The sequence below is a fragment of the Somniosus microcephalus genome, unplaced genomic scaffold, assembly GCF_052327205.1.
Source record: "Somniosus microcephalus isolate GS21.2 unplaced genomic scaffold, FLI_Smic_1.0 scaffold30, whole genome shotgun sequence".
In the NCBI taxonomy this organism is placed as follows: Eukaryota; Metazoa; Chordata; class Chondrichthyes; order Squaliformes; family Somniosidae; genus Somniosus; species Somniosus microcephalus.
In genome coordinates this window covers 815,140-841,555 of record NW_028225217.1, presented here as the reverse complement: position 1 = coordinate 841,555, position 26,416 = coordinate 815,140, and the positions used below count along the sequence as shown (strand labels likewise).

Genomic DNA, 26,416 nt, shown 5'->3' with positions numbered 1-26,416 from the left:
TAATTCGCTATCACCAATTAAAGATAGCTCTAAGGCACTTGTACGGTCTAGCAACAGTCCCTGCTACACCAGAAAAGACCTTAGTAACTATAAACTACAGAGTTAAAGTTTAAAAAAGAGAAATACTCACCAACCAATCATTTACCTGCTCCCTGGTGACGTCACACTCTGATTTATTTGAATTCTTTGATTTCTGGAGTCTTTGACTGCACGCACGTGCCTTTGCGGGCACCTGCCTTCAATCCAGAGGAGTTCTGCAACCGCAAGTGGTTACATTCCTTGAATGTGCAGCTGGTCTGTGGCCACCGACAGCTGATCCTCGCAGTGAATGTGCAGTTCCCAGGCAGCAGCCACGATGCCTTCCTCCTGCGCCAGAATTCTGGCTTATCGGGCACAAGGGCTATCCTCTGTGCCCGTGGCTAACTGAGCCAACCCTTTAAGAGCTGTGCGGTGCCAGTGTGTCTCGGGGAAAGTGATTATTGCCAGAACCTGCACTACGCCCCGCCGCCATGAAATTGGGTTGCGCCGCCACGTTAGCACCTTAGGAGCCTCGTGCAGCACCTGCTTTAGCGCTGCAATCAACTTCTGGGTTGCATCGCTCCTAAAGGGGATTGAGGCGCGAATTCAGGCATTACACGGGACTCCTAAGGTGCTAATCTTCCGGCGCAACCCAATATCGGAGCGGACAGGCGCAGCGCAGGTGCTCTCTATTACTGATGACCACGAGACTTCCAGGCGCCGGACAGCTCTTAAAGGGGTGGGTCAGTCAGCTTCAGCATTCACACACTTCGCCTTGCAGGCCTCAGAATCGGCGTAGGCCCTTCTCTGGCGCTAAAAACTTGGACCAGATGGAGAAGGTGAGACAGAGAGCAGAGCACTTCACCAATGAGGCTCTGGAGCAATTGGTGGCTGCAGTGGAGCGCCGGCGAGATGTTCTCTACCCAGACAATGGCACGAGGCCGAATCATAAGGACTAACGACGAGCTTGGAGGGATGTATGCCAGAGGGTCAACTCCAGCAGCATGGTGACCAGGAGCCCTGTCCAATGCAGAAATAAATTCAACGACATCACTCGGGTCGTGGGGTGAGTGTTGTTTCTGCAAACTTCTGCATCCCTTTATTTGCACCTGACTTTATGGCTACAGTGTGGGCTGTGCCCCATTGGCCATCTGCCAGCAAGCACCCATGGCCCTTTCTGGGCACACACATGCGCATTTGACTCAAGGCGTCATGTAAGGGCTCTTGCACCATGGAGGGCATGAGATAATCACTCAGGGCATCATGTAACATAACTTCACCTTATTTCCTCTGCAGTCCAAGCTGGCGAGGATTGGCGAAGACCAGCTTCGCACTGGAGGAGGATCTCCACAAGCGGTCACTCTCACGGATCTCGAGGAGAGAGTCCACCCGATTCTTGGAGGACATCTGAGTGGTCCTGAGACCACTGCAGCTGCCAACCCCATTGTCGACAGCGATGGTAAGGTTCTCACCTATTACAACTGTCTCCTTCCACTTGTTCCCCCCACCAGCATGCTTTCTCACTGTGGACCCATGTCATAGCCTTGCCGCAATCTGGCATCCCTTGCTGCCAAGCTGTCCTTTTGCTAAAGCCACTCTTCCACCTCGCTGCTTTCAGATGCTGCATCACCAGCTCGGGAGCTGGGCCCTCAAGCTGCCAGTGCCAGTGCCTCCGAAGGCTCAATGAGAAAATTACTGTCCAACAGAAGGTCAGCAACTCTCTCCAGCCACGATCAGAATGGCCAGGCCAAATGGCTGCAGCTTTTATACAAGTGCTGTCCCTTTAAAAAGCACCCCCCGAGTCCGAGAATGGCCTGGGAACGCTCCATCCAACTGTCACTAATACCGCCAGGCGAAAAGGTTGCGGGTGACACCGAATATCCGGTCTGGGGCACCAAAAAGGCATTGCACACTGAAATGACGTCATGATCTGCCTGCGTCCGCGGGCGACCAAAAAGAGTTAGCGGCGGTGCTAAAATGATACTCAATATGGGAGGTGGCACTATATTGACTGCGCCCGCCTGAAAATTTGGTAACGCCCCAATTCTCGGGCTCTTTAGGTGCTAATTGCTGGTGCTACCAACCGAATTTCTAGGTTAAGTGTGCAAACATTTGGCAGATGGAGTATCATGTGGGAAAATGCGAGGTTCTCAACATTGGTAGGAAACATAAAACTACAAATTATTATATAAATGGAGAGAGACTTCATAATGCTGTAGTATAGAGGGATCTGATCGGCCTCGTAGATGTAATACAAAAAGCTAGCCTGCAGGTGCAGCAAGTAGTTAGGAAGTCTAATGAAATGTTGGCCTTTATTGCAAGGCGATGGAGTATAACATTAGGAAAGACTTGCTTCTACTCTACAGGGCGCTGGTGGGACCACACCTGGAGTACTGCGTTCAGTTATGGTCTCCTTATTTAGGGAGTGATATATTTGCATTGGAGGCAGTTCAGAGAATGTTCACTAGGTTAATTCCGGAGATGAAGGTGTTGTCTTATGAAGAAAGGTTAAACAGGTTGGGCCCATACACATTGCAGTTTAGAATAATGAGAGGTGATCTTACTCAAATATATAGGCCTAGAAATTCGGTATAGCCCCGTTTGGGGCGTTAGATCTGGTGAAGCGCTAAGAGTACCACCAGCTGCGACTTAGCGCCACCTGGCGCGATATTGTGTCGTTGCGCCGCTGATGGTGTTTGCAGCGGTAAATCAGGCGCTGCACGCGACTCTTAAGGCACTAACGTGGAGGCGCTACCCAATATATCTGTGGCGGGGCGCAGCGCAGGTGCTTTCAATAATCACTTTCCCTCAGACACACTGGCGCCGGCCAGCTCTTAAAGAGGCAGGTCAACTGGCATCACCAGACACACTCACTGCCTTGTAGGCCTTCAAAGCGGTGGGAGCCTACCTGTGGCGCACCAGCCTAGCAAGAAATGGAAAGGGTGAGGCAGAGGGCGGAAAGCCTCACTGATGGGGCATTGGATGCTTTGGTTGGTGAAGTGGAATCAAGGCCAAGGAAGATGGTCGGAATGGGATTTATGTTTTGGACAGTCTCCCGGGTGTGAGAGCCATTTATGTGCTAAAGTATTAGTTTTGCTTTCTGTTGCCATAGCTTTCTCATGTTTGAAGGAACCACATTTTGTGTAATGAAACACTTTCTTCATTTACAATGGCCATGCCTGCTAGTTACATGCATCTTGCCCTTCACAGGCATGGGGGTATCAGACCGGCTGCAGATCTGGCTGAAGCAGCTGGTACAGCTCAGTCTCCACCTCCTTTCTAAATCGCAGCCTTCTGACACACTGCTCCTCCAGCATTTTCATGTTGGAAAACTGCTGTCGGAAAACCCTGCCAGCGTAATGTCTGCTGTGGCAACGTCTGTTGGCCCTCCTCCATCTAGCCATGCCCGCCCCCTCTCCCAGCATCTCAGTGCCCTTTCCAGATGATTCAGCAGCAGGACGTTCCCCTCCAATGCAGGACCCATAATAAGTGCCCACAGGAAGGTTCCCCGTTGTCAAAGCTCACCAACAGCAAGGCGATGGTCAGAAGGCTGCTGTTCCTCTGCCAGCGTCGGCCCAGTGGTCAAATGACTCTGTGTGCAGGTCAGCAACTCTTTGTAGCTCTCGAGGAAGTTGTGCACCAGAATTGTGTGCCGTTTTTAAACCACACCAGTCCCCTTTAAATAACGCTCCTCCAGCCCGAAAGCGACTTTGTAAGGCCCAGGAAAATTGTCACTAATAGCGCCAGGCGCTACGGAGGGGGGCGCCACTGAATTTCCCGTCTGGAGCGCCGAAAAGGCGTTGCACACTCAGGTGACATCATAATTAGCCTGCGCCCATGAGCGGGCGCTAAGCGTTAGCGCCGGCGCTAAATGCATACTCAATATGGGGCGAGGCGCTAAACGCCTTGTGCCCCACCGGAATAAGAACATAAAAACATAAGAAATAGGAGCAGGAGTAGGCCAATCGGCCCCTTGAGCCTGCACCACCATTCAATAAGATCATGGCTGATCTGATCCGAACCTCAGATCTTCTATCACTCTGCATCCACCCGAACCCATGTGATCTCCCGAGAGAGGCAAAAAACCAGATAAAAACCCAATGGCCAATTTGGGAGAAAAAAATCTGGGAAATTCCTCTCCGACCCATCTAGGCGATCGAAATTCTTCCAGGAGATCACTCTGTCCCTATATTTTCTACAGTACTTACCTTCTGTAAAGGCGATCTCCACCCCAGCCAGAAACAGGAATAAAACCATCTCCTGAAATCTAACACAGAATTAGAACACAGTAGGAGCAGAAGCAGGCTACACGGCCCTTGGGCCCACTCCACTACCCATAGGGCCATGACCATTCCTAACCTAGACTCATGTCCAATTTCCTGCCCGCTCCCCGTAACCCTTAATTCCCTTTACTTCTAGGAAACTATCTATTTCTGTTTTAAATTTATTTAATGATGTAGCTTCCACAGCTTTCTGGGGCAGCAAATTCCACAAACTCACCACCCTCTGAGTGAAGATGTTTCTCCTCATCTCAGTTTTGAAAGAGCAGCCCCTTATTTTAAGATTATGCCCCCTAGTTCTAGTTTCACCCATCATTGGGAACATCCTCACCGCATCCACCCGATCAAGCCCCTTCACAATCTTATATGTTTCAATAAGATGGCCTCTCATTCTACTGAACTCCAATGAGTAGAGTCCCAATCTGCTCAACCTCTCCTCATATGACCACCCCCTCATCCCCGGGATTAACCGAGTGAACCTTCTTTGTACTGACTCGAGAGCAAGTATGTGTAAGGACCGGAACTCGGTGGACCCAACTGCAGTAAGGCAAACTGAGACGAAGGTTAGGTTGTAAAACAAAGGTAGACTTTACTTGACATAAACAAAATAACAACAGCACAGAATACAAGCCAGCAGGCCAGCAAGAGGTATCACCAGGCAGTGCAACTCAAGACTGAGCAATGAACATAAAGTGAACACCATTTAAATAGTAGGCATCTAACAATGCACAGGTGAATACAATAATGAATAAAGAAGGACACAATTAAGAGAATTCATGGAGCCCCCTGTTGGCGAGGCGAGGCAGAATCTGGGTCATTCCTTACAGGACCGCCCTCCTAGGAACGGCCCCTGACGTTCCCCCAGAATGTCCATGGTGAGGACGAAAAAAATTCCGTACTAAATCGCGATCCCGGACGTCCCGGTCCGGGACCCAAGAGCGTTCCTCCGGACCATATCCCTCCCAGTCCACTAGCAACTGGAGGCCCCCGCGAACCCGGCGAGAGTCCATCAGGCGACGGACCGTGTAAGCAGGCTGGCCGTCGATGATGCGGGGAGCAGGAGGAGGCCTCGTGGCGGGTGCTAGGGAACTGCTGGCCACTGGCCGAAGCCGGGAGACATGGAAGGTAGGATGAATCCGAATGGAGCGGGGCAGCTGGAGACGGTAGGACTCTGGGTTGACGTTCCTCAACACCATGGAGGGACCGATGAAATGGGGCGCCAGCTTGCGGGACTCCACTCGCAGCGGGAGATCCTGCGTAGAAAGCCAAACCCTCTGACCAGGACGGAATGAAGGAGCCGGTCTGCGCCGCTTGTTGGCCTGGATCTGCCATTGTCGAGAAGCTCGTTGTAAGGCCAGCCGCGCTCTCCTCCAGGTCCACCGACAACGCTGGACAAACTTCTCCGCGGACGGAACCCCCACCTCGAGCTCCTGCTCTTGGAGCAGTGGCACTCGAACGGCGATAGTCCTGTAGGGGAGCAGCGCAACGTGTTGTGCGCGTACTCAGCCCAGATGATGTGACGACTCCAGGTCGCAGGGTTAGCGGACACGAGAAACCTCAGGGTCGTCTCCAGGTCTTGGTTGATCCGTTCTGTTTGACCGTTCGACTCAGGGTGGAACCCGAGAAAAGACTGACAGTAGCTCCAATGAGCTTGTAGAAGGCACTCCAAAACCGGGAGGCGAATTGTGGACCACGGTCAGAAACCATGTCAAGGGGTAAACCGAACAACCTGAAAACATGCTGGACCATGAGCTCGGCTGTCTCTTGGGCTGAGGGAAGCTTGGGCAAGGGCAGAAAACGACAGGCTTTGGAGAAGCGATCTACGAAGACCAGAATGACAGTGTTGCCTTGAGATGGTGGAAGGCCTGTGATGAAATCCACCTAGAGGTGTGACCAGGGGCGAGTGGGAATGGGGAGAGGATGCAGCAAACCCTGGGGGCGAGATCGATGGTTCTTGTTTCGTGCACAAATGGCACAAGCTGCCACGATCGCCTTTACGTCCTTCTCCATGGTGGGCCACCAGAACCTTCTGCGAAGAAACTCCAGTGTCCTGGATGCGCCTGGATGACCGGTGAGCCGCGACGAATGCCCCCCTGCAGGACTTGTGAGCGAGTCGTGTTGGGGACAAAAAGGCGACCGGGTGGGCCGTTGCCAGGGTCTGCCTCCCTCTGTTGCGCCTTTCTGACGAGCGTCTCGATCCCCCAGCAAACCAGTGCTACAACTCGAGAAGTAGAAATAATAGGTTCTGGTTGTCTCTCCCGCTCGGGTGGATCAAATTGCCTGGAGAGAGCAACAGTCTTGAGATTCTTGGAACCTGGACGATATGACAGGACGAAGTCAAAACGATTTAAAAACAGTGCCCAGCGAGCTTGACGAGAGTTAAGTCGTTTGGCCTCCTGGATATAGGCCAGATTCTTATGGTCAGTCCAGACAATGAACGGGTGTTTAGACCCCTCCAACCAATGTCTCCACTCCTCCAGTGCCAACTTAACTGCAAGTAATTCCCTGTTCCCAATATCGTAGTTTCGTTCAGCGGAAGTGAGTCGGCGAGAGAAAAAGGTGCAAGGGTGCAATTTGTTGTCGTTAGACCATTGGGATAAAACGGCGCCCACTCCTATATCTGAAGCATCCACCTCGACAATGAAGGGGAGTGAGGGATCCGGAATCACGAGGACAGGAGCAGACGTGAAGCGCCGCTTGAGATCCTCGAAAGACTGCGCAGCCTCAACGGACCAACTGAACCGGGTAGAGGCAGTCTTGGTGAGGGTGTTAAGAGGGGCAGCAATGGTGCCGAAGTTTATGATGAATCTCCGATAGAAGTTAGCAAACCCCAAGAAACGTTGCACCTGTTTGAGAGAGGTGGGTGGTGGCCAATCTCGGACAGCTTGGGTCTTGCCAGGGTCCATTTGGATGTTGCCGCTGGAGATGAACAAGCCCAGAAATGAAACCGTGGAAAGGTGAAATTCACACTTCTCCACCTTGACAAACAAGAGGTTGTTAAACAAAAGTTGCAGGACTTGTCTTACATGCTGGACATGATCGTGAAGAGTTTTGGAGAAAATGAGAATGTCATCCAGGTAGACAAAAACAAAGCGATTCAGCATGTCTCGGAGAACGTCGTTGATGAGCGCGTGGAACACAGCAGGAGCGTTGGTCAATCCAAAAGGCATAACCAGGTACTCGTAGTGCCCAGTAGGTGTGTTGAACGCCGTCTTCCACTCGTCCCCTTCGCGGACGCGGATGAGGTTGTAGGCGTTGCGGAGGCCCAATTTTGTGAAGGCCGTGGTTCCCTGAAGTAGCTCGAAGGCCGTCGACATGAGTGGAAGAGGATAACGGTTCTTTATAGTAATCCGGTTAAGGCCACGGTAGTCGATTCAGGGACGGAGACCTCCATTTTTCTTACTCACGAAGAAAAAACCAGCACCAGCAGGAGAGGTGGACGGACGGATGAAGCCAGCGGCGAAGGCGTCACGGATGTACTCCTCCATCGCGGTGGTCTCAGGAGCAGATAGGGAAAAGATCCTACCCCTAGGTGGGCATGTCCCAGGCAGGAGGTCAACGGCACAGTCATATGGCCTATGAGGGGGAAGTGATGTGGCTCGAGCCTTACTGAAGACCTCCTTTAGATTCTCATACTCAGGTGGCACTTGGGACAATTCAGAGCGTGATGGGGACTCCTGGGGCTGGGAAGGAGACTTGGCACGAAGACAGGTAGTATGGCACGCGGAGCCCCATTCCGTAAGCCGGCCGGTAGCCCAATCCAAGCGAGGATTATGGCAGGCCCACCAAGGATAACCCAGAATTAATGGAAACTGGGAAGACTGGATAAGGGAGAATTGGATGGTCTCGAAATGTTGTCCTTCCATGCCCAAACACAGGGGGGCAGTATGATGGTGAATGGTTCCAGAACCCAGGGGTCTTCCATCCAGGGCAACAACAGTGAGGGGGTGATCAGGATGGGTCAGGGGAATCTTGAGATCTTTAGCTAACCCCAGATCTATGAAGTTACCATCAGACCCCGAATCCACCAGGGCCTTAAGATCATGTTGTTGATTGCCCCAGAAAAGGGAGGATGCCAGCAAAACCCTAGAAACAGTGGTGTCGGAAGGGATGGTTACGCTCGTCTCAGGTCCCTCCGTCCTGGCCGAGCCCTGGCTGTTCCCACCAACTCTGGACAGGAAGAGCGAAAGTGGCCAGTTTCCCCACAATAGAGGCAAGATCCCTCTCTCATTCGGCAATCACGTTGGGGCTGCGAGAGGCGGGTTACTCCCACCCGCATGGGCTCCTCTGGATCGGTCAAAGATGGACTCGGGATGGCTCGAAGGTTCTCAGATGGCTTCAAAGCAGGAAAGGCTCTGGTCTCTGGAAGCGGGGTGCAAAAGGAGTGGCGTTCTCTTCGCCTCTCACGGAGACGATTATCCACACGAATGGAGATATCAAAGAGAGACTCCAAATCACTCACCGGATCTCTGGATGCCAGTTTGTCCTTGATCTCATCCGTGAGACCGTGGCAAAAAGTAGCGATGAGCGCCTGCGAATCCCATTGGCTCTCTGCAGCGAGAGTGCCAAACTCAATTGCGTAGTCCGCAACGCTACGAACCCCCTGGCGAAGCCGAAGCAGTTTGTTAGATGCCTCTCTCCCACTGACAGGGTGATCAAAAACCCTTCTCATTTCTTCCGAGAAAAGTTGGTAGTTTGAACATGCCAGAGTTTGCTGTTCCCAGACGGCCGTAGCCCAGGTAAGTGCCTTGACGGTGAGTAGCGAAATGATGTAGGCCACTCGGGAACAGTCACTGGGAAATAATGAACCCTGCAGTTGGAAAGCCAGGGAACACTGGGTTAGGAAACCTCGACATCCTCCTGGATTACCATCGTAGCGCTCGGGTGCAGGTAATCGGGGTTCTTTCAGAGGGAAAGGCGCAACCGTAGGAGCGGGTAACGGTGCTGGAGCAGCTTGGATCACCTGATTCTGGTTCTGGCTCCGATGGAAAGCAATGACGAGGGCCTCCAGCTGATTCTGGCTTCGGGAGAATGCCGTGGCGAGGCACCACAGTTCGCTCAAGATCAGTTGTAGTTGTTCAGAAATTTGTCTTAGCCATTGGTCCTTCTCTGCTGGGACCATGTTTTGGCTCAGTCTTGCTGTAAGGACCGGAACTCGGTGGACCCAACTGCAGTAAGGCAAACTGAGACGAAGGTTAGGTTGTAAAACAAAGGTAGACTTTACTTGACATAAACAAAATAACAACAGCACAGAATACAAGCCAGCAGGCCAGCAAGAGGTATCACCAGGCAGTGCAACTCAAGACTGAGCAATGAACATAAAGTGAACACCACTTAAATAGTAGGCATCTAACAATGCACAGGTGAATACAATAATGAATAAAGAAGGACACAATTATGAGAGTTCATGGAGCCCCCTGTTGGCGAGGCGAGGCAGAATCTGGGTCATTCCTTACAGTATGTCTTTTCTTAAGTATGGACACCAAAACTGTATGCAGTATTCCAGGTGCGGTCTCACCAATATCTTGTACAACTGCAGCAATACCTCCCTGTTTTTATATTCCATCCCCCTAGCAATAAAAGCCAACATTCCATTGGCCTTCTTGATCACTTGCTGCACCTGCATACTAACTTTTTGAGTTTCGTGCACCAGGACCCCCAGATCCCTTTGTACTACAGTACTTTCCAGTTTCTTGCCATTAAGATAATAACTTGCTCTATGATTTTTCCTGCCAAAGTGCATAACCTCACACTTTCCAGAATTTGGCTATCGCCCCAGTTATTGCCCTCTTTAGGCGCTAATTCCTGGTGCGTCCAACCCAATTTCTAGGCGCTAGTCCTGGCGATGTGCAAAGTTTGGCGCCAGGCGCAATTTAGCGCCACCTAGTGCGATATTGGGTCATTGCGCCCCTGAAGTTGATTGTGGCGCTAAATCAAGCGCTGCACGAGGCTCCTAAGGTGCTAACCCGGCGGCGCAACCCAAATTTGCGGCGATGGTGCGCAGTGCAGGTGCTGTCAATAATCACTTTCCCCCTGACACAGTGGCGCCGGACAGCTATTAAGGGGGCGGCTCAATTTGCCACTGGTACAGAGGATAGCCCTTGTTCCTAAGAAGCCAGCCTCCTGTGTGAGTCAGGGCCTCAAAAAGGTCTGCTGCCGAAGTCTGGCGCAGGATGAAGGCGTCATGGCTGCTGCCTGGGAACTGCGCATTCACTGCGAGGATCAACTGCCAGTGGTCACAGACCAGCTGCACATTCAAGGAATGGAACCCCTTGCGGCTGCGGAACTCCTCCAAATTGAATGCAGGTGCCCGCAAAGCCACGTGCGTGCAGTCAATGGCACCCTGCACCATGGAGAAGTCTACTATTGCAGCGAAGCCCTCTGCGCGCTCCCACTGCTTGTCCGGTGTCATTTTGAAGGAGATGTAATGCCGCCTCCTTTTAAACAGGGCATCAGTCACTTGACGGATGTAGCAATGCACCACAAACTGCGAGATGCTGGCTATGTCCCCAGATGCAGCCTGAAAAGCGCCGCTCGCGTAGAAGTTCAAGGCAACAGTCATCTTCACAGCCACCGACAGAGATGTCCTGCACCTTATCTGAGGCTGCAGTTCTGCCTGAAGCAGGTCGCACAGCACATTCACAACCTCCTTTCTAAATCGCAACCTTCTGAAACACTGCTCTTCCAACATGTTCATGTAGGAAAACTGCTGTCGGAAAACACTGCCAGCGTAAAATCTGGTGTGGCGACGTCTGTTGGCCCTCTTCCGTCTGGCCATGCCTGCCCCTCTCTCCCTGCGTCTCTGTGCCCTTTCCAGATGATTCAGCAGCAGGACGCTCCCCTCCAATGCAGCCCTCATAATAAGTGCGCACAGGAAGTTTTCCTGTTGTAAATGCACACCAACAGCAAGGTGATGGTCAGAAGGCTGAAGTTCCTCTGCCTGCGCGGACTCAGTGGTGAAAAGGCTCTCTGTGTGCAGCTCAGCAACTCTCTGTTGCTCTCGAAGAAGTTGTGCTCCAAAAATGGCTGCCGCTTTTAAACCACACCAGTCCACTTCAAACAACGCACCCCCAGGCTGAGAGCGACTGGGTAAGGCTTCAGGTAAGCTGTCACTGTAAGCGCCAGGCCCTATGGAGTGGAGCGCCACTGAATTTCTGGTCTGGGGTGCCCAAAAGGCGTTGCACACTCAAATGACGCTATAGTCTGCCTGTGCCCGTGAGCGGGCGCTAAGATTTAGCACCGGCGCTAAATGGATACTCAATATGGGGCGAGGCACTAAGCTCCTTGCGCCCAGCCGGAACTTGGCTAGCGCCCCATTTTTGGCCTCTTTAGGCGTTAATCCTCGTGTGGGAATCTCGAACTTGGGTGCATCTCTTCAGGATAAGGGGGTCACCCATTTAAATTTCATTTGTCAAATGTCTGCCTATTTCTCTAGTCTGCCTAGTCCTTCCAATGCGCACTACCCTCCAGTGTGAAGAATAACCATTCACCACTACTCTTTGCTTTCTGTTCCTTAATCAATTTTGTATCCATGCAGCCTGTTCCCAAGTTTATCCTCAATTTTTCTAAACAGTCTATTATGTGGTATTTTATCCATTGCTTCATGGAAGTCCATATACACAACATCAACCGCACTACCCTCATCAACCTTTACCGTGTCTTCATCAAATACCTCAATGAACTTAGTGAAACACGGCATGGCTTTAAAAAATCCCTGCTGTCTTTCATTTATTGACCCATATTTTCCCAAATGCCAATGCGTTTTGTCACTGATTAATGTCTCTAAATCTTACCCACCACTAACGTTAGGCTACATGGACTGCAATTACTATGTTTATCACTCTCCCCTTTTTGAAACATGTGTATAACAATTGCAATCCTCCAATGCTCTAGCACCACTCCCATATCCAAGGAAGATTGGAAGCTTGTGGCCAAAGTCTGCACAAGTTTCACCTTTACTTCCCTCAGAAACATAGGATGCATCCTATCTAGAGCGGGTGACTTTGCTACTTTGAGCACTGCCAACCTTGTAATTGTCTTCTCTTAATATATTTTATCGGATCCCATTTCTCTACTACCTCCTCCAGCACTGTGACATTGTCAGCATCCTCTTCTGTAGTGAACACAAAAGCATGCCCTCTTTTTTAACCCTAACCAGCCAACACTGCTTTTCACTACCCTTTTACTATCTATATGTTTATAAAATATTTTTGGGTCTGCTTTTATGTTAGCCGCTAATTTATTTTCATAAACTCTCTTTTACCCCCCGTTCTCCTGTCTACTTTTAGTATGCTGCTTGGTTCTAGATTGAATTATGAAGCTGCCGTTTAGCATAAACTTCGTTCTTTCTGTTTCATTTTAATGTTTATATCTCTAGTCATCCAGATGAGCTCGAGCTTTGGATGCTATTTTTTTCTATTTTTGTGAATGGGATCATTGACTGAAATAATCTGTTACACACTCTGCTGATGTTTCTCCCTGGGGTTGTAATTTTTACATATGTCAATACACACATACACACAAATATAGCTATGGATTAATCTATCAATCTGTGTCTCCTTGTTTCAATTAGGAAGACGATTGTCCAAACCCGAAATAATTACCCTTATTCTTTCTGACCTGTTGTGTATTTCCAGCAGTTTTGGGGTTTTATTTCACGTTGACTTTCTTTTGTTTGTTGTTATAGTCCAGTTTATTAAAACACCGGAAAGGTAAGAGTACATTACGATTTATTACAGAATACAGCAGGTCACTGGGAATGTTACACTTTGTACAGATCAGCTGGTAAACCTACTGCAGTAAGTGATGGACAGGGTCAGCTTAGCAGACTGGGTGATTTCATTATGCAGCTTCCAGGCATCACTTTTAGAACTGTCAAAATTAAACCCAACAGTGTATTATCCCAGAACATACATTAACTGGCCCGCCTGCTTCACCTGCTGCTGTTCTGCTAGTCTGCACTCCCACACTCCAGGCTGATTACAATGAGAGTTTGAAAAGTATTATCTAGTGTTTTATGTGTTTTAATCTCACTCCTGTCTCTACCGACCTGTTTGTATTTGTGTCTGTCTGTCTTTCATCGTCTCTGTCTCTCTGTTGTATAACTGTTAATCTCAGTCTGCTTCTCTCTCATTTTTCAATGTTCTTTTAATTTCTGTCTATCGCTTTCTCATTTCTCTTTTTATGGCAGCCTTTGCTTTCTCTTTCCCTCTCTCTATCTCACTCTGTATATCTATGCTGCTGCATGTCTTCATAGAATCTTATTGCATAGAAGTCGGCCGTTCGGCCCATACTGCCTCTGCCGGCCCTGTGAAGAACTCTCCAATTGTCCCACTCCTCGATAGCAAAATACTGCAGATGCTGGAAATCCGAAATAACAACAGAATATGCTGGAACAATTCACCAGGTCAGGCAACATCCATGGAGAGAAATTTGAGTTGATGTTTCGGGTCGAAACCCTTCTTCAAAACTGAAGAAAATAAAATAGACTGAAGGCAGGGCTGCGATCAGACAATAGAAGTAAAAGTGACAATAAAAGGTATTTGAAACCAGATGAGATGGTAATAGGCAGAGATTAGGTGTGAAGTGTGCTGGCAGGATAAGAGATAGCTGCCAGGTGGTTGAGGGAAACAAAAGGAAAGGGGGCGGAGGAAAGGATGACCCAAAACAAAGGGGTGGAAAAAAATTTAAGTAAAAAAGTAATAGGGGCCGAGGTAATGACCTGAAATTGTTGAACTCGATATTGAGTCCGGAAGGCTGCCAAGTGCCTAATCGGAATATGAGGAGCTCTTCCTCGAGTTTACATTGAGCTTCCATGGAACAATACAAGAGGCCAAGGACGGTGAGGTCCGAGTGGGAATGGAGCAGTGAATTAAAATGACAGGCGACCGGAAGCTCAGGGTCACCTTTACAGACTGAACGGAGGTGTTCCGCAAAGCAGTCACCCAATATGGGTTTGGTCTCCCCAATGTAGAGGAGACCACATCGTGAGCCGCAAATACAGTATACTAGACTGCAAGAAGTACAAGTAAATCGCTGTTTCACCTGAAAGGGGTGTTTGGGGCCCTGGACAGTGGGAAGGGGGGAGGTATAGGGGCCGGTGTTACATCTCCTGCGCTTGCACGGGAAGGTGCCAGGCGAAGGGGAAGGGCTGTTTGGGGTGATAGTGGAGTGGACCAGGGTGTCTCGGAGGGAGCGTTCCCTATGGAATGCTTAAGGGGGAGGGGAGGGGAAGATGCGTTTGGAGGTGGGATCATTTTGGAGGCAGCGGAAATCACTACAAGCCCACTGACTCCCAAAGCTACTTGGACTACACTTCCTCCCACCCCGCCTCCTGTAAGGACTCTATTCCATTCTTCCAGTTTCTCTGAATTTCTAGCCCTGATAGTTTTGTCAAACGAGATTTCCCTTTCATAAAACCGTGTGGAAGCTGCCTTATCACATTTTAATTTTCCAAGTGCCCTGTTACAACGTCCTTAATACCAGATTCTAGCAATTTCCCTATTATTGATGTCAGGCTAACTGGCCTTAAGATCCTTGTTTTCCATCTCTCCTTTTGTTACAGTTTGGTTACATTTGCTACCTTCCAATCCTCGAGCATCTTTCTAGAACCTAGGGATTTCTGGAACATCAAAACCAATGCATCAACTAACTCTGCAGCCTCCCATTTTTAAACCCAAGGATATAAGCCTCCAGGTCCAGAAGATTTGTCATCTTTTTGTCCCATTAATTTCTCTATTACCTTTCATTTACTAATATTAATTACTTTAAATACCTCACCCTCGTTAGACCCTTTGTTCCCCACAATTTCCTTTATGTTTTTGTGTCTTCTACTGTGAAGGCAGAAACAACATATTTGTTTAAAATATCTCTCTTTGTAATTTCCCCTGCGTGTCTGTTTGATTCCTGTATAACTTTCCCTCTGCCTCTCAGTTTATTTCTCCATGTGTCTAAAAATTTAACTCAACTTTCTCTTTCTCACAAATTCCCTCTTTCTCTTAATCTGTGTTATACGTTTTTTGTTCTTTAATATACACATGTGCCTTTCCTGTTGATGGTGTTCCCACTTGTATTTTTTTCTAATTCTATTTTTCTCTTTCTATTTTTCTCCAGCTCATCTTTTACCGGTTTCTCTCTCTGCCTTCTCAGTCTTTCTACCCATTAATTTCTCACTCTCTCCCTCCTTTGGTATGTTTCGTTTTCTCTCTTTTCTCTCTCTATCCATTTCACCATCAGCAGCTCATACTCTTTTCTTCTTTACATAGTTCGATTGGTCTCTTTCTTTAACTTGTTTTCTCTGCCACTCTACGCTCTGTAATCACTTTCACTTTCTGTTTCTCTAAATTTCCTTTCTGCCTCTCTCTTCGCTTCATAGTCCTGATCTCTGTTTCTCTCTCTGCTTGCGAACTCACTATCTCTCATTTCCAGTTGCTTCCTGCCTCTATCTGTATGTTCATCTCTCTAAGTAACTCTCTCTCTCTCACTGTATTTGCCGTCCTCTATCTATCGCTCTATCTATCTATGTCTTTCTGTCTCTCCGTTTATGTGGAGTGCTCCCAATCTGAGCAGGCCCACAGCAGCGACTGTGATTGGTGGGTTTGCCCATTGTGCTGCCGGTGCAGGGCGGGCCATTTACCAGAAGTCCCGCTGAGCTCTTTAGTGCCGCCTTTTAGAGCAACAATTCAGGTGATGTCTGCAGGTCACCTGACCTATTGTCGCCTCAATATGTCAGATCATCAATACAATGTAATATCACATTTAAGATAATGTCTGGGCTCTCTGCTGCTAATGTAAAATTATATTTCTGCCCAGTGTGAAATGGGGTAAATGGGGGATGAAATGGGATTGTGTTCTAGTGCTTGAAAGCCTTCAGCTATGACTTAACTAATTTAATAATTAGATTGAGTGGGTATTTCACTGCATTCCTCAGCTCCTCTCTGAATTTAGTCTGGGTCACAGCGTAAATACACGTGTTGGTGCAGGAACTCAGAAGCTGCAGCATTGTTGCTGTGTGTTCTGTGATGTAATGAGGGTCAGTGGTGGAGTAATAAAGCCGAATATCTGCAATTCGCGCATAAAGTTTATAGAAAACCAGGACCACCCATAACAATATAAAACTGCCAGATAAACTGAAGAGTAAAACGATGGATTTCCTTCGATTCTCCATCTCTGGGTCCTTGTGATTCTCTCCATCGCTGCGGCCCCGCAGTCGCCTGCGGACTCTACTGGCCGCTAAAATACGTCTGACCGTCAGAGCATTGAGCAGCAAAATCAGAAAGAACGGGACACAAGGGGTTAAAATCAGGTGAAACAACTCATAGACTCCCCATAATGGGGAAGTAAAGAAGCTCAGTTTAGGGTTACAACCCCAGGGAACATCATCAATTATATGCTTAGGTTCATATGCAAAGTACCAGGGGACAGACTCTAAACAGCCCAGCACACTCACTGTTCCGATAACCACAGCCGCCGTTTTCTCGGTGCAATATTTTGTTTTCAGCTGCTCACAACAAATGGCCACAAATCGATCAAAGGTGAAAGCGACTGTGAGCCACACAGAAACCACCGTGGACGCAGAAATCAGGAGGTAAATGAGACTACACACGGAAGTAATGTGCAGGAATATATCTGGGAAATAGATCTGACCAATCCAACTCAATATGGGATCAGAGATGACGACCAGGAGATCGGCCACGGCCATTCCCACCAGGTAGCGAGTGATGCATTTGGTGAGACCGCACTTTCCTCGGGACAGGATCACAATCGCCACCAGGTTAACTGTAAGAGAGAGAAAAGGGAAGCGGATAAATTACTGATCAGACCTGGAGCCAAAGCAGCAGTTTGACGGGCTCTGGGTGAACATTCCAGCTTTGTTGCTGCATCGAGCGGTGGATACCGGTTCATTGACCTGGGCAGCGCTTTCGGGCAGTGAAATGTTTTTAAACATGATTATCGATAATACATTGGGAAATCGATGCAGAAAGTGAATAAAGTGAGCGCCGGATCCACTGGAAGGGTCGAGTCAAGGGTAGAGTGCTGGTGGGGAAGGGAGAAGGGATTTTACAGATCCGGAATCCAAAGTGTTAAATCCGGTTTTTGGGCTCCTGACTGAAAGCCTGGAAGGTGCGGGGACAGAGGGAGGTGCTGCTGATCTGTTGCTCTTGATTAACAGAGCCGACAGGGGCTGGCACATTACGGTAATGGCCGAGAGCTGCTGAGTTTGAGGCTTCGGATCGGATTGAAAGAGGCAGCTGGAGGGCGAGCCAGTGAGTGAGAGTGGGAGGAAGACAAGGAAAAGGACATGTGGGAGTTGGAGGGGAGTCAGGGGCTGAAGGTTTAGGAAAGCGGATAATCTGAAACAATGGAAGAGGAGACAGAAGATTCACTGCCAGGGAAGGAGAGGATGTGATTCGCAGGGAGAGTGCAGCAGAGTGTTAGAGGAAATCTAATACATAGATCGAAGTAACACAACTCAATTCATACATTCTCCCATTAATATATGTGATTATTGATGTCACATACTAACTCGTTGGAGACATAATGTGTTCTATAAATTTACTTAGCATATTCAATTAAAATGACACTAAAAATGTAATAATTTAACCAGCCTCGCTTTTAGTTAATTATGATCAAGCCGAGTTTTTAAAATGGAGTATCCTCATGACGATCAACAAATGCCTGATTCTATTTTTCAATACCAATCAATTATATTTTCATTTATACAGTTAATAAGCTTGAGGACAATAGCAAAATAGTACGAATGCGGGAAATCTGAAACAGCAACAGAAATGCTGGAAACACTCAGTTCTGATGACCTGTTATCGACCTGAAATGTTAACTCTGCATCTCTCTCTACGATGCTGCCTGAACTGCTGTGTGTTTCCAGAATAAGTTTCAGCTGTTCATTCCGATTAATTATTCACACTGCTGTCGCTGTCTCTCTCCCTTCATTCTACCCGGCGTTTTCCTTCTAAGTCTGTTTGTTGATTGCTCCACTCTATCTCCCTGCAATATCTCTGCTGTCTCTCTCAATGCCCCTTTTCAAATCCGAATTAATCCTACATCTTGCGCCTGAATTCTGTTCAACATTCCCATGTTCAATGATCTTATTCTCTGAGTCAGTTTGTTCAATGTTGTAGACTCCGTGAATAGTTTAATATTTCTGCAGATCACCGAAGTCTCCACTTGTTCGCCTTCACCTCATCTGTAATGCCTGCAATAAACAGAACATAATGTCTCTTCCAGATAGACCCGGCAATAATTGATGCCCCTTCTCCTGTAATTATAAAGTACAACATTAGATGGCGCGATTGTTGAATTAACAAAACGCCAACACCACCACTGCTCCTTATAATCTCCATGATCAATAGAAGTGCTCCTGCTTCCAACAGATACATTGCAAACTGACACAGCATAACCCCAAAACATTAAATTTTACAATGAAGTCCAACGACAGTCAGTGAATCCATCCGCATTGAAGCAGCGAAGGAGATGTTAAAGAGTGAGGAGCAAACTCAGTTCAGTCGCCAGACCTCTGAAACGGCGTCAGATACAGACACTGCAAAATAATATTACACAACAGTGAAAGACATTACATACATTGAAATCCCAGTTAAACAGAACCATGTAATTGTGGGGAGGACATTACACCGCCTCCTTGGAACACTGAGACCGTGAGCTGCCTCATTATCAATCACTGGAAACACATTCATGAAAAAAATATTTCAGGACAGATTACTTCCACATCGTGAAACTGTGAACTACTTCTGATTGTCTGATTCCTGCTTTTACCTCTGTCTCCAATACAGGCAGTGCAGAAAATAAACCTGGAACACTACCAGGGCTGGGTAAACAAATATCATTATGGATATAACGCAGCTATTACAAGACTTCAGAAAAATTGTACAATCCCTCATTCAACTGATGGAGCAGGACAGGTGATCGTGTAACACATGCTTCTAGAAATCAATGGCCAAGTCCAGCAGCACAGTTGCCACAGATTTAACCATAACGAGCTAGGATAACAGCTCACCAGAAACTCCAACGGCTGCAATAACAGGATAGTAAATGTCTTCTATCTGATAGACTACTGGATATCCCATTTCTGTGAGAAGGGGTGACTTTTGTGGGAGTGGAACCCACAGTTCCGGCAGGCACTCTGAGCTGATACTATGCAATGGGCCCTGATTTATACAGGAGATAAGTCTCCACTGACACTTTTATACCCCTGATCATTGCTATTAGTTACAGACACATGAACAAATACATTACATCAAGACCTATGAGTCTGAAGCAAATAATGTGGTGGATGAATCACAAACAACTCAAAGTCAAGGGCATTATCCTCATCAGACCTCGCTGGGGAATGAGGCTGAAAGCTGTGCTCATTCAGGACTGACCCAACAAAAGGGGCGGCTCCATTTACAGTTATCATGTAATTGTATTGAGCATGTTCACTCCTACTGATTCATTTATAAATGTTATTTATTTCTCCGCAGTGTATAAAGAATCCAGATACACAAGCAGGCCCCTTTAAAGCTGTCCCTGTAGATTCACAATTAATAGTTTGATGCATCAGTCCCTAGCACAAGGACAGTTAAAGATGATGTTCACTATTGAAGCCTAGAAATTACTGTGCGTGATATTAGGGGACGGAAAGTGAACGTGCCTCATTGACATTCCTATCTCCGCTATTTTACTGCAGATGTTTACCATTTATTCTACATGGGTTAACAGATCCCATAAAGTTAGAACAGTGCCACCTCCTGACTACATTCCTCCAATTCTCTCCTGGCCAGCCATCCAACCTGTACCTTTTATCAATGCCAACCAGTCCTAAATTCTGCTGTCAGTGTCCAGCACTGCCCAAGTCCCACTCGCCCATTGCTCTCGGTCTCACTGAGCTCCAGTGTCTCCCAGAAACCCCACCTCGAAGGTTTACATTTAAAATTCTGATCTTGGAGTTTAAATCCTCCATGGCCTCACCCCTCGCCAATTCCACCCTCTCATCCTACCCTGCAGTTAACCCACCCGTGGTCTTGGATACCTCTGCCTCTGGCTTCTTTTGTTGGGACTGCCTCTCTCGGTTCCAGTCTTACCAAACTGACCATAGCCAGAGCATCTCCAGCAACGTCTTAACTTTCTATACCAGCAGCGTTAACTCTCGAGTCTCTGAACTTTCCATTCTTGCCCCGCCTCTTCCTCATCTACATGCTGCCTTTTGTGACATAAGCTACAGACATGGGGTCAGCGTCCACATGTCTGCTGACAAGGCCCAGCTCCAGCTCTCCACCATCTCTGTCTACACTCCACTACCTCTGTGTTATCAGACTGCAACAGTCTGTTTTGCATGAGCTGCGATTTGCTCCTACACGGTGAAGACCGACCCTCCACTATTGGCCCCACCACAATCTGCTAACCCTTTTCAACGATTCCATTCCCCCTCCTGGCTGTTGTCTCAGGCTGAATATGTAACCTCTGACCCCTATTTGTCCTGTGCTATGCTACCGAGCTCGTATCCTCTCAATCAGAAGAGACACCTAATTCCGCCCCCATAATAACGCTGGCCTCTGCCCCTGCCTCAGCCCATCGGCATTAAAACCATCAATCAGGAGTTTATCAGCTCCAGACTCTCCGTCCTCTCCTCCAATCTGTCTCCTTTTCATTCCTCGGACACTGGCCTCTCTTTGGTAGGGCTTGACTTGCTGGTTTCCATGATTATCTATCTGATCGGAAACAGGGAATAGAGAGATGTAACAACACAGAAGGGGGTCCTTTGGACCATCGAGCCCATACCGGCCCTCTGCACAGCAATCGAGTCAATCCCATTCCCCCGCTCTATCCCCGTAGCCCTGGTACTTTATTTCTCTCAAATGCCGATGCAGTCTCCCCTTGAAAATATTGAGTATCTCCGCTTCCATCACTTCTGTCGGCAGCGAGTTCCAGGACCTCAACACTTGCTGCGAAAAAAGGTTTTTCCTCACATCCCCGCTGTAACTCTTGCCCAAAACCTTAAGTCTGTGTCCCCTAGTCCCTGTACCATTAACTACTGGGAACAGCCTATGCCCGACTAGCCCATCCAAACCCGTCATGTTATTGTACACTTCTATCAAATCACCCCTCCACCTCCTTTGCACAAATGAAAACAAATCCAACTGCTACAACCTGTCCTTGTAGCTAAGATGCCCCATCGCCGGAACCATTTTGGTATATCTCCTCAGCGCCCGCTCAAGTCCCTTCACATCCTTCCTAAGTGTGGTGACCAGGACTGGATGCAATACTCAAGTTGTGGCCTAACTATCAATTTATAAAGTTTCAGCATAACCTCTCTACTATTGTACTCAATGCCCCTATTTATGAAGCCCAACATCCCATATAAGATACCATATCTCCAGCAAAGGTTTCTCTCACAATCATCTCCGGCCCACAGCACCGTTCCCTATGATGCCACCCAGGTATCTATCGTTCCCGTCTCTTGTTCCTCCTCTACATGCTTCTTCCATATATATGGGATCTGCTTTTATATGTAAGTTGTCAGTACAAGTTTTAACACTCCATTCACTCTCTAGAGCCCGCTACCTGTGTTGTCAGACTACTTGTCCCACATTCTATTTGGATGAGCCACAATTTTCTCCAATCAAACATTGGCAAGACTAAAGGCCTCATCTTAGCCCCAGCCACATTCCACTTTTGATCAATAGTCCAAATCAACTTATCGATGTTCCTTGTAATTCAAGTTACTTGTGCAGCTGTGTCTATTAAAGACTCTGAACCATATCAATATCTGCTTCTTTCCTGATTAGAACTCGGCCCTTATTGTCAATATCCCGACTGGTATGATTTTATATTCTCTAATACGAAACCACAGACTGTCAATATTGTTGGCTTGAGTGAAGTGACTTCTTTTGTGCAGTGTCTTGTCTCCATTTCCTATTTATTCGAGGTTTTGTGTTTAATTCTCCACATTGCCCATTCATTGCCCTAAAATTGTTTTCCTCCATTACAATCAGACCCACTATGTTGCAGGACCAGTTTGTGAGGTTCTAAGAAATTTAAGGTATTTGTTATGGCCGAGCTATTTCGTGATGCCCTGCTCTCATATTGCAGTGAAGTGCTTGCCAGGGACATCACATGAATGCAGCCGTTTGGCAAGTGTCTCGGAACAGAAACCAAATTGGAACAATTGGAATGGTGCAAAAATCGAACTTTTTCAGACCAGACAAACTCACCTGTAGTCGGCGGGTTTCGAAACCCCATCAGCGATTTCTGATTCATCGCCTTACTGCTCACCTTAGATTGCTGCTGCTTTTGGCTGCAATTTCGGTGCCTGCGATCCAAATGCTTTGGTGCACCAGCCAGTTGGGGATCTGTGGAGAATTCAACTTTCATTGCTCAGCTTATCTGGGCAGCGATTCCAAGTTCAGCGACATTACTTATTCGTTGATGGGCTGTGGGCTTCGCTGGAAAGGCCAGCATTTATTGCCCATCCCTAATTACTCTTGAGAAGTTGGTGGTGAGCTGCAGTCGGCGTGGTGAATTTACTCCCACTGTGCTGTTATGGAGGGAGTTCCAAGATTTTACCCAGCAATGATGAAGGAATGGTGATATACTTCCCTGTCAGGGTGGTGCGTAACTTGGATGGGAACTTGTGGGTGATGATGTTCCCATGCACATGCTGCACTTCTCCTTCCTGGTGGTAGAGGTCCCGGGTTTGGGCAGTGCTGTCGAAGAAGCCTTGGCGATTTGCTGCGGTTCATGTTGTAGTTGGTGCACACTGCAGCCACTGTACGCTGGTGGTGGAGGGAGGGAATATTTAATGTGGTGGATGGGTGCTGGTCAAGCGAGCTGCTTTGTCCTGGATGGTGACAAATTTCTTGAGTTTTGTTTTAGTTGCAGTCATCCAGGCAAGTGAAAACTATTTCATCACACTCCTTACTTGTGCCTTGTAGATCATGGAAAGGCATTGGTGATTCAGGAGGTGAGACGCTCGCCACAGAATACCCAGCATCTGAAATACTCTTGTGGCTTCAAACTTATGAGGCTGCTCCAATAATGCTTCAAGACAATGGTAACCTGCAGGATGAAAACGCTAGGGCTTAGGCGATGGTAATACCATTGAAAATGAAGGGTGCTGTTTATAATCACTTCTTGGAGATAGTCATTGCCTGGCACTTATGTGGTGTGAATGTTACTTGCCACTTATCAAGCCAAGCTACGAAGTTTTGATGCATGCGGACATGGACTGCTTCATTATCTGAGGAGTTGCGAATGGCACTGAGCACTTTCCAAAAATCAGTGTGTATCCCCAATTCTGAAATTCTGACGGAAGGAAGCACACTGATGAAGCAGCTGGAGATGGTTGGACCTAAAACCCTGCCGTGTGGAGCTCCTGCAGCACTGTCCAACGACTGAGATGATTGGCTTCCAAAGACCACAAACATCTTCCTTTATGCTAGGCATGACTCCAGCCAGTGGAAAGTTTCCCACCTGATTCGCATTGACTTCAATTTTAATGGGTTCCTTGATTGCACCTCACCACTGTATTTCAATTCTTTTGTGCATGTTCGGAACAAGGCTCTACTGAGGTCTGGAGCCGGGTGGTCCTGGCAGAACCCAAAACTGAGCATGTCAGTTTGCTGATGATTCAGGGAAAATTGATGATGCGGTAATTGGCTGGATGGGATTTGTTCTGCTTTTAGTGTAAGGGACATACCTGGGCAGTTTTCCAATTGTCGGGTAGATGCTATTGTTGTAGCTGTACTGGAACAGCTTGGCTAGAGGTGCGGCTAGTAAAGGAGCACAAGTATTCTGCACGACAGGCGCGATGCAGTCAGGGCCGAGAGCCTTTGCTGGGTCAAGTGCGCTCAGTGGTCCCTGTTAGGGTGCAGCATTATATGCCCAGTGCTGTCTAAGTTCCACCGTTCTTTATGAGATGCCATGGGTATTCTTCATATTGTTTATGTATCGTCCTATGCCAGAGCCTTCAATCACTCCGGAAGACTCTAGCTGGTACACTTTCAAAGGTTACCTCTAATTCTTTGCTAACAATGGTAGTACTAGTACCACTGCTGTGATATCCTCGTCCCGGACTTTATTTCGAGCGACTAATAAAGCTATTCCTAGCTGAACCATCATATTATTTGCTATATCCGCGATTTCTTTGAAGCATTTTACTCAGTTGGTGTTCATGAATACACAAAATGACTCGACTGGACTCTCTTTCGTCCACTCCCTTCTGTAAAACATTTGTCACAAATGTCACATGCAGGCTGCACATGCCACTTCTAGAAAGGTCCTGATATTAGTTCGACTCATTAGTTGCTCGTATTACCCTTGAATTCCCAAGCTCTCGCATCAATTCTTCCGTAGACAACAATTTCTTCTAGTGCTTCATTACATCATCACCTTCCCAGAAGCTATCTATGTCTCTCTGTTTAGTCCTGCTAACCCTGTCGTGGCTTCTATTACTAGTCATTCTGTCAACCCTCGCTTTCTTAGAGATTGTAACTGATTCTCCTTATCTTCCTTATCTTCCACAGCACATGGTTCCTGTTTTCTATTTAAACTCACAATTCCTTCACTAATTCTACCACCATTTTTTATTTAATTGTGAACAACTCCCTTCACAAATCTTCACAAAGCTTCTATTTATCACAATAGGTATGATTTCATGCGGCGCAACGTAACATAATGCTGTTCCTGATTCCATTACATCTAGACTATTAACATATGTTTATTATTGCTGGACTGGACAGTTCATTCCTTTAGATGGTGTGTCATTTTTGGGTACATGGTTAGTTTGTCAGTGCCAGAATGATGACTCCATTCGTCCCACCCCCATCATCACAGTGCATGACTTCCCTTCCCAATTCTATATGATGCCTCAACATCCGTAACCAATTTACTCTTTGGGTCAGGGTATTTCCCATCCACCCGGATTCAGGGGTATCTTCCTGGTCTCTGTGGGACTCTCAATCTTCCTAGAGAGTCTGGCTTATGACTCTTTCTGCAATAACATTGAAAATATGTTTTTGAGAGGCTATTCCTCGGTTTATCACTGAATCGGGATTACAAGATAGAGCTTGATGTCCAAACCCAACATATTTTGTGTCCTATTCTTCCTCATTTAAGTCACATCTTACTTAGATCCATATTTTGGAGGCTATAAGATATGGCCTCCTTGTCTCCAATTTTCAGCTTGTAGCTGCTTTCAATACAACCAAGGCCCCTTGTCCAGATAGAGACAAGGGTTAGGCCTCCCTTATCTTTGTTTTCAGCCGCCCTACAAGGTTTCTTTGTTCAAAAGTTAATGGGTGCCTTGAAACTAACTGTAAGGATATCCTAATTTTAACATCATTCTGCTTAATTTTAATTTTAGTCCCTTACAGTTACCAACGTGTTTTAATCGTTCTGTATTGCTTCGAAGTCGGCGTATATGACTGTGCCTTGAAGATTTTCATTAAATCTGAATATGCTGAGCTACATTATCCATTTCATATCCATAACTGAGCATGTCTGATATCAGTTCTGCAGTGCAAATTCACCGTGTTTCCGCATTCTAATTGATTTCCACAGAAGAAATCACATTTGCAATATCAAGCGATATGTAAAATCTGATTAAAACCGTTCCTGGGCTTTCAGGTGAATTTATCAAAAGATCGGAGGTGTCTGGAGATCTTTGCTCATCTACAACTTGTAAGCTGCAATACACGTAACAAAACCGCTGCTACGGAGTGGAGATCGAAATTGTGAGCGAATTTTGAGATGATAACTGATGGATTAAAAATGGCAGATGTCAGCATGGGATCCTTTGTCTGTACGGATTCAAAATGCAGGTGGTCAGCATAATGTCCTCTGTTTGGAAGAACACATGTACAGGAAAGAGAAACACCAGATGAAGAGGAAGTCACGTCCACACACACATCACAAGAATATGAACATGTCATGCAGAAAGAACTCCAATCAGGGATGGTTGGGATTGAAACTGGGCTATCAGAGGCAGGCAGATGGAGAAATACCAGGGAGCCTATGCCGGAGGGCTCTATACAGGAAAAAAACAGAAGCGAAAACATTAGACGGGCAAAGCGGGCTGTTGAAATGGCAAGTTGATGAGAACCATT

General features: G+C 47.4%; 1 protein-coding gene across 1 annotated transcript; it reads right to left on the bottom strand.

Moving 5' to 3' along the window:
* Positions 1–12,984: 12,984 nt before the first annotated feature.
* LOC147083883 (putative G protein-coupled receptor 139) lies at positions 12,985–22,571 on the bottom strand. The gene is made up of 2 exons (XM_085980077.1): positions 22,526–22,571; positions 12,985–17,075 (listed from the first exon to the last, which is right to left on the bottom strand). Exons 1-2 carry the CDS (start codon positions 22,569–22,571, stop codon positions 16,171–16,173), a joined length of 951 nt encoding a protein of 316 aa, XP_085836203.1. The 3' UTR covers positions 12,985–16,170.
* Positions 22,572–26,416: the final 3,845 nt, after the last annotated feature.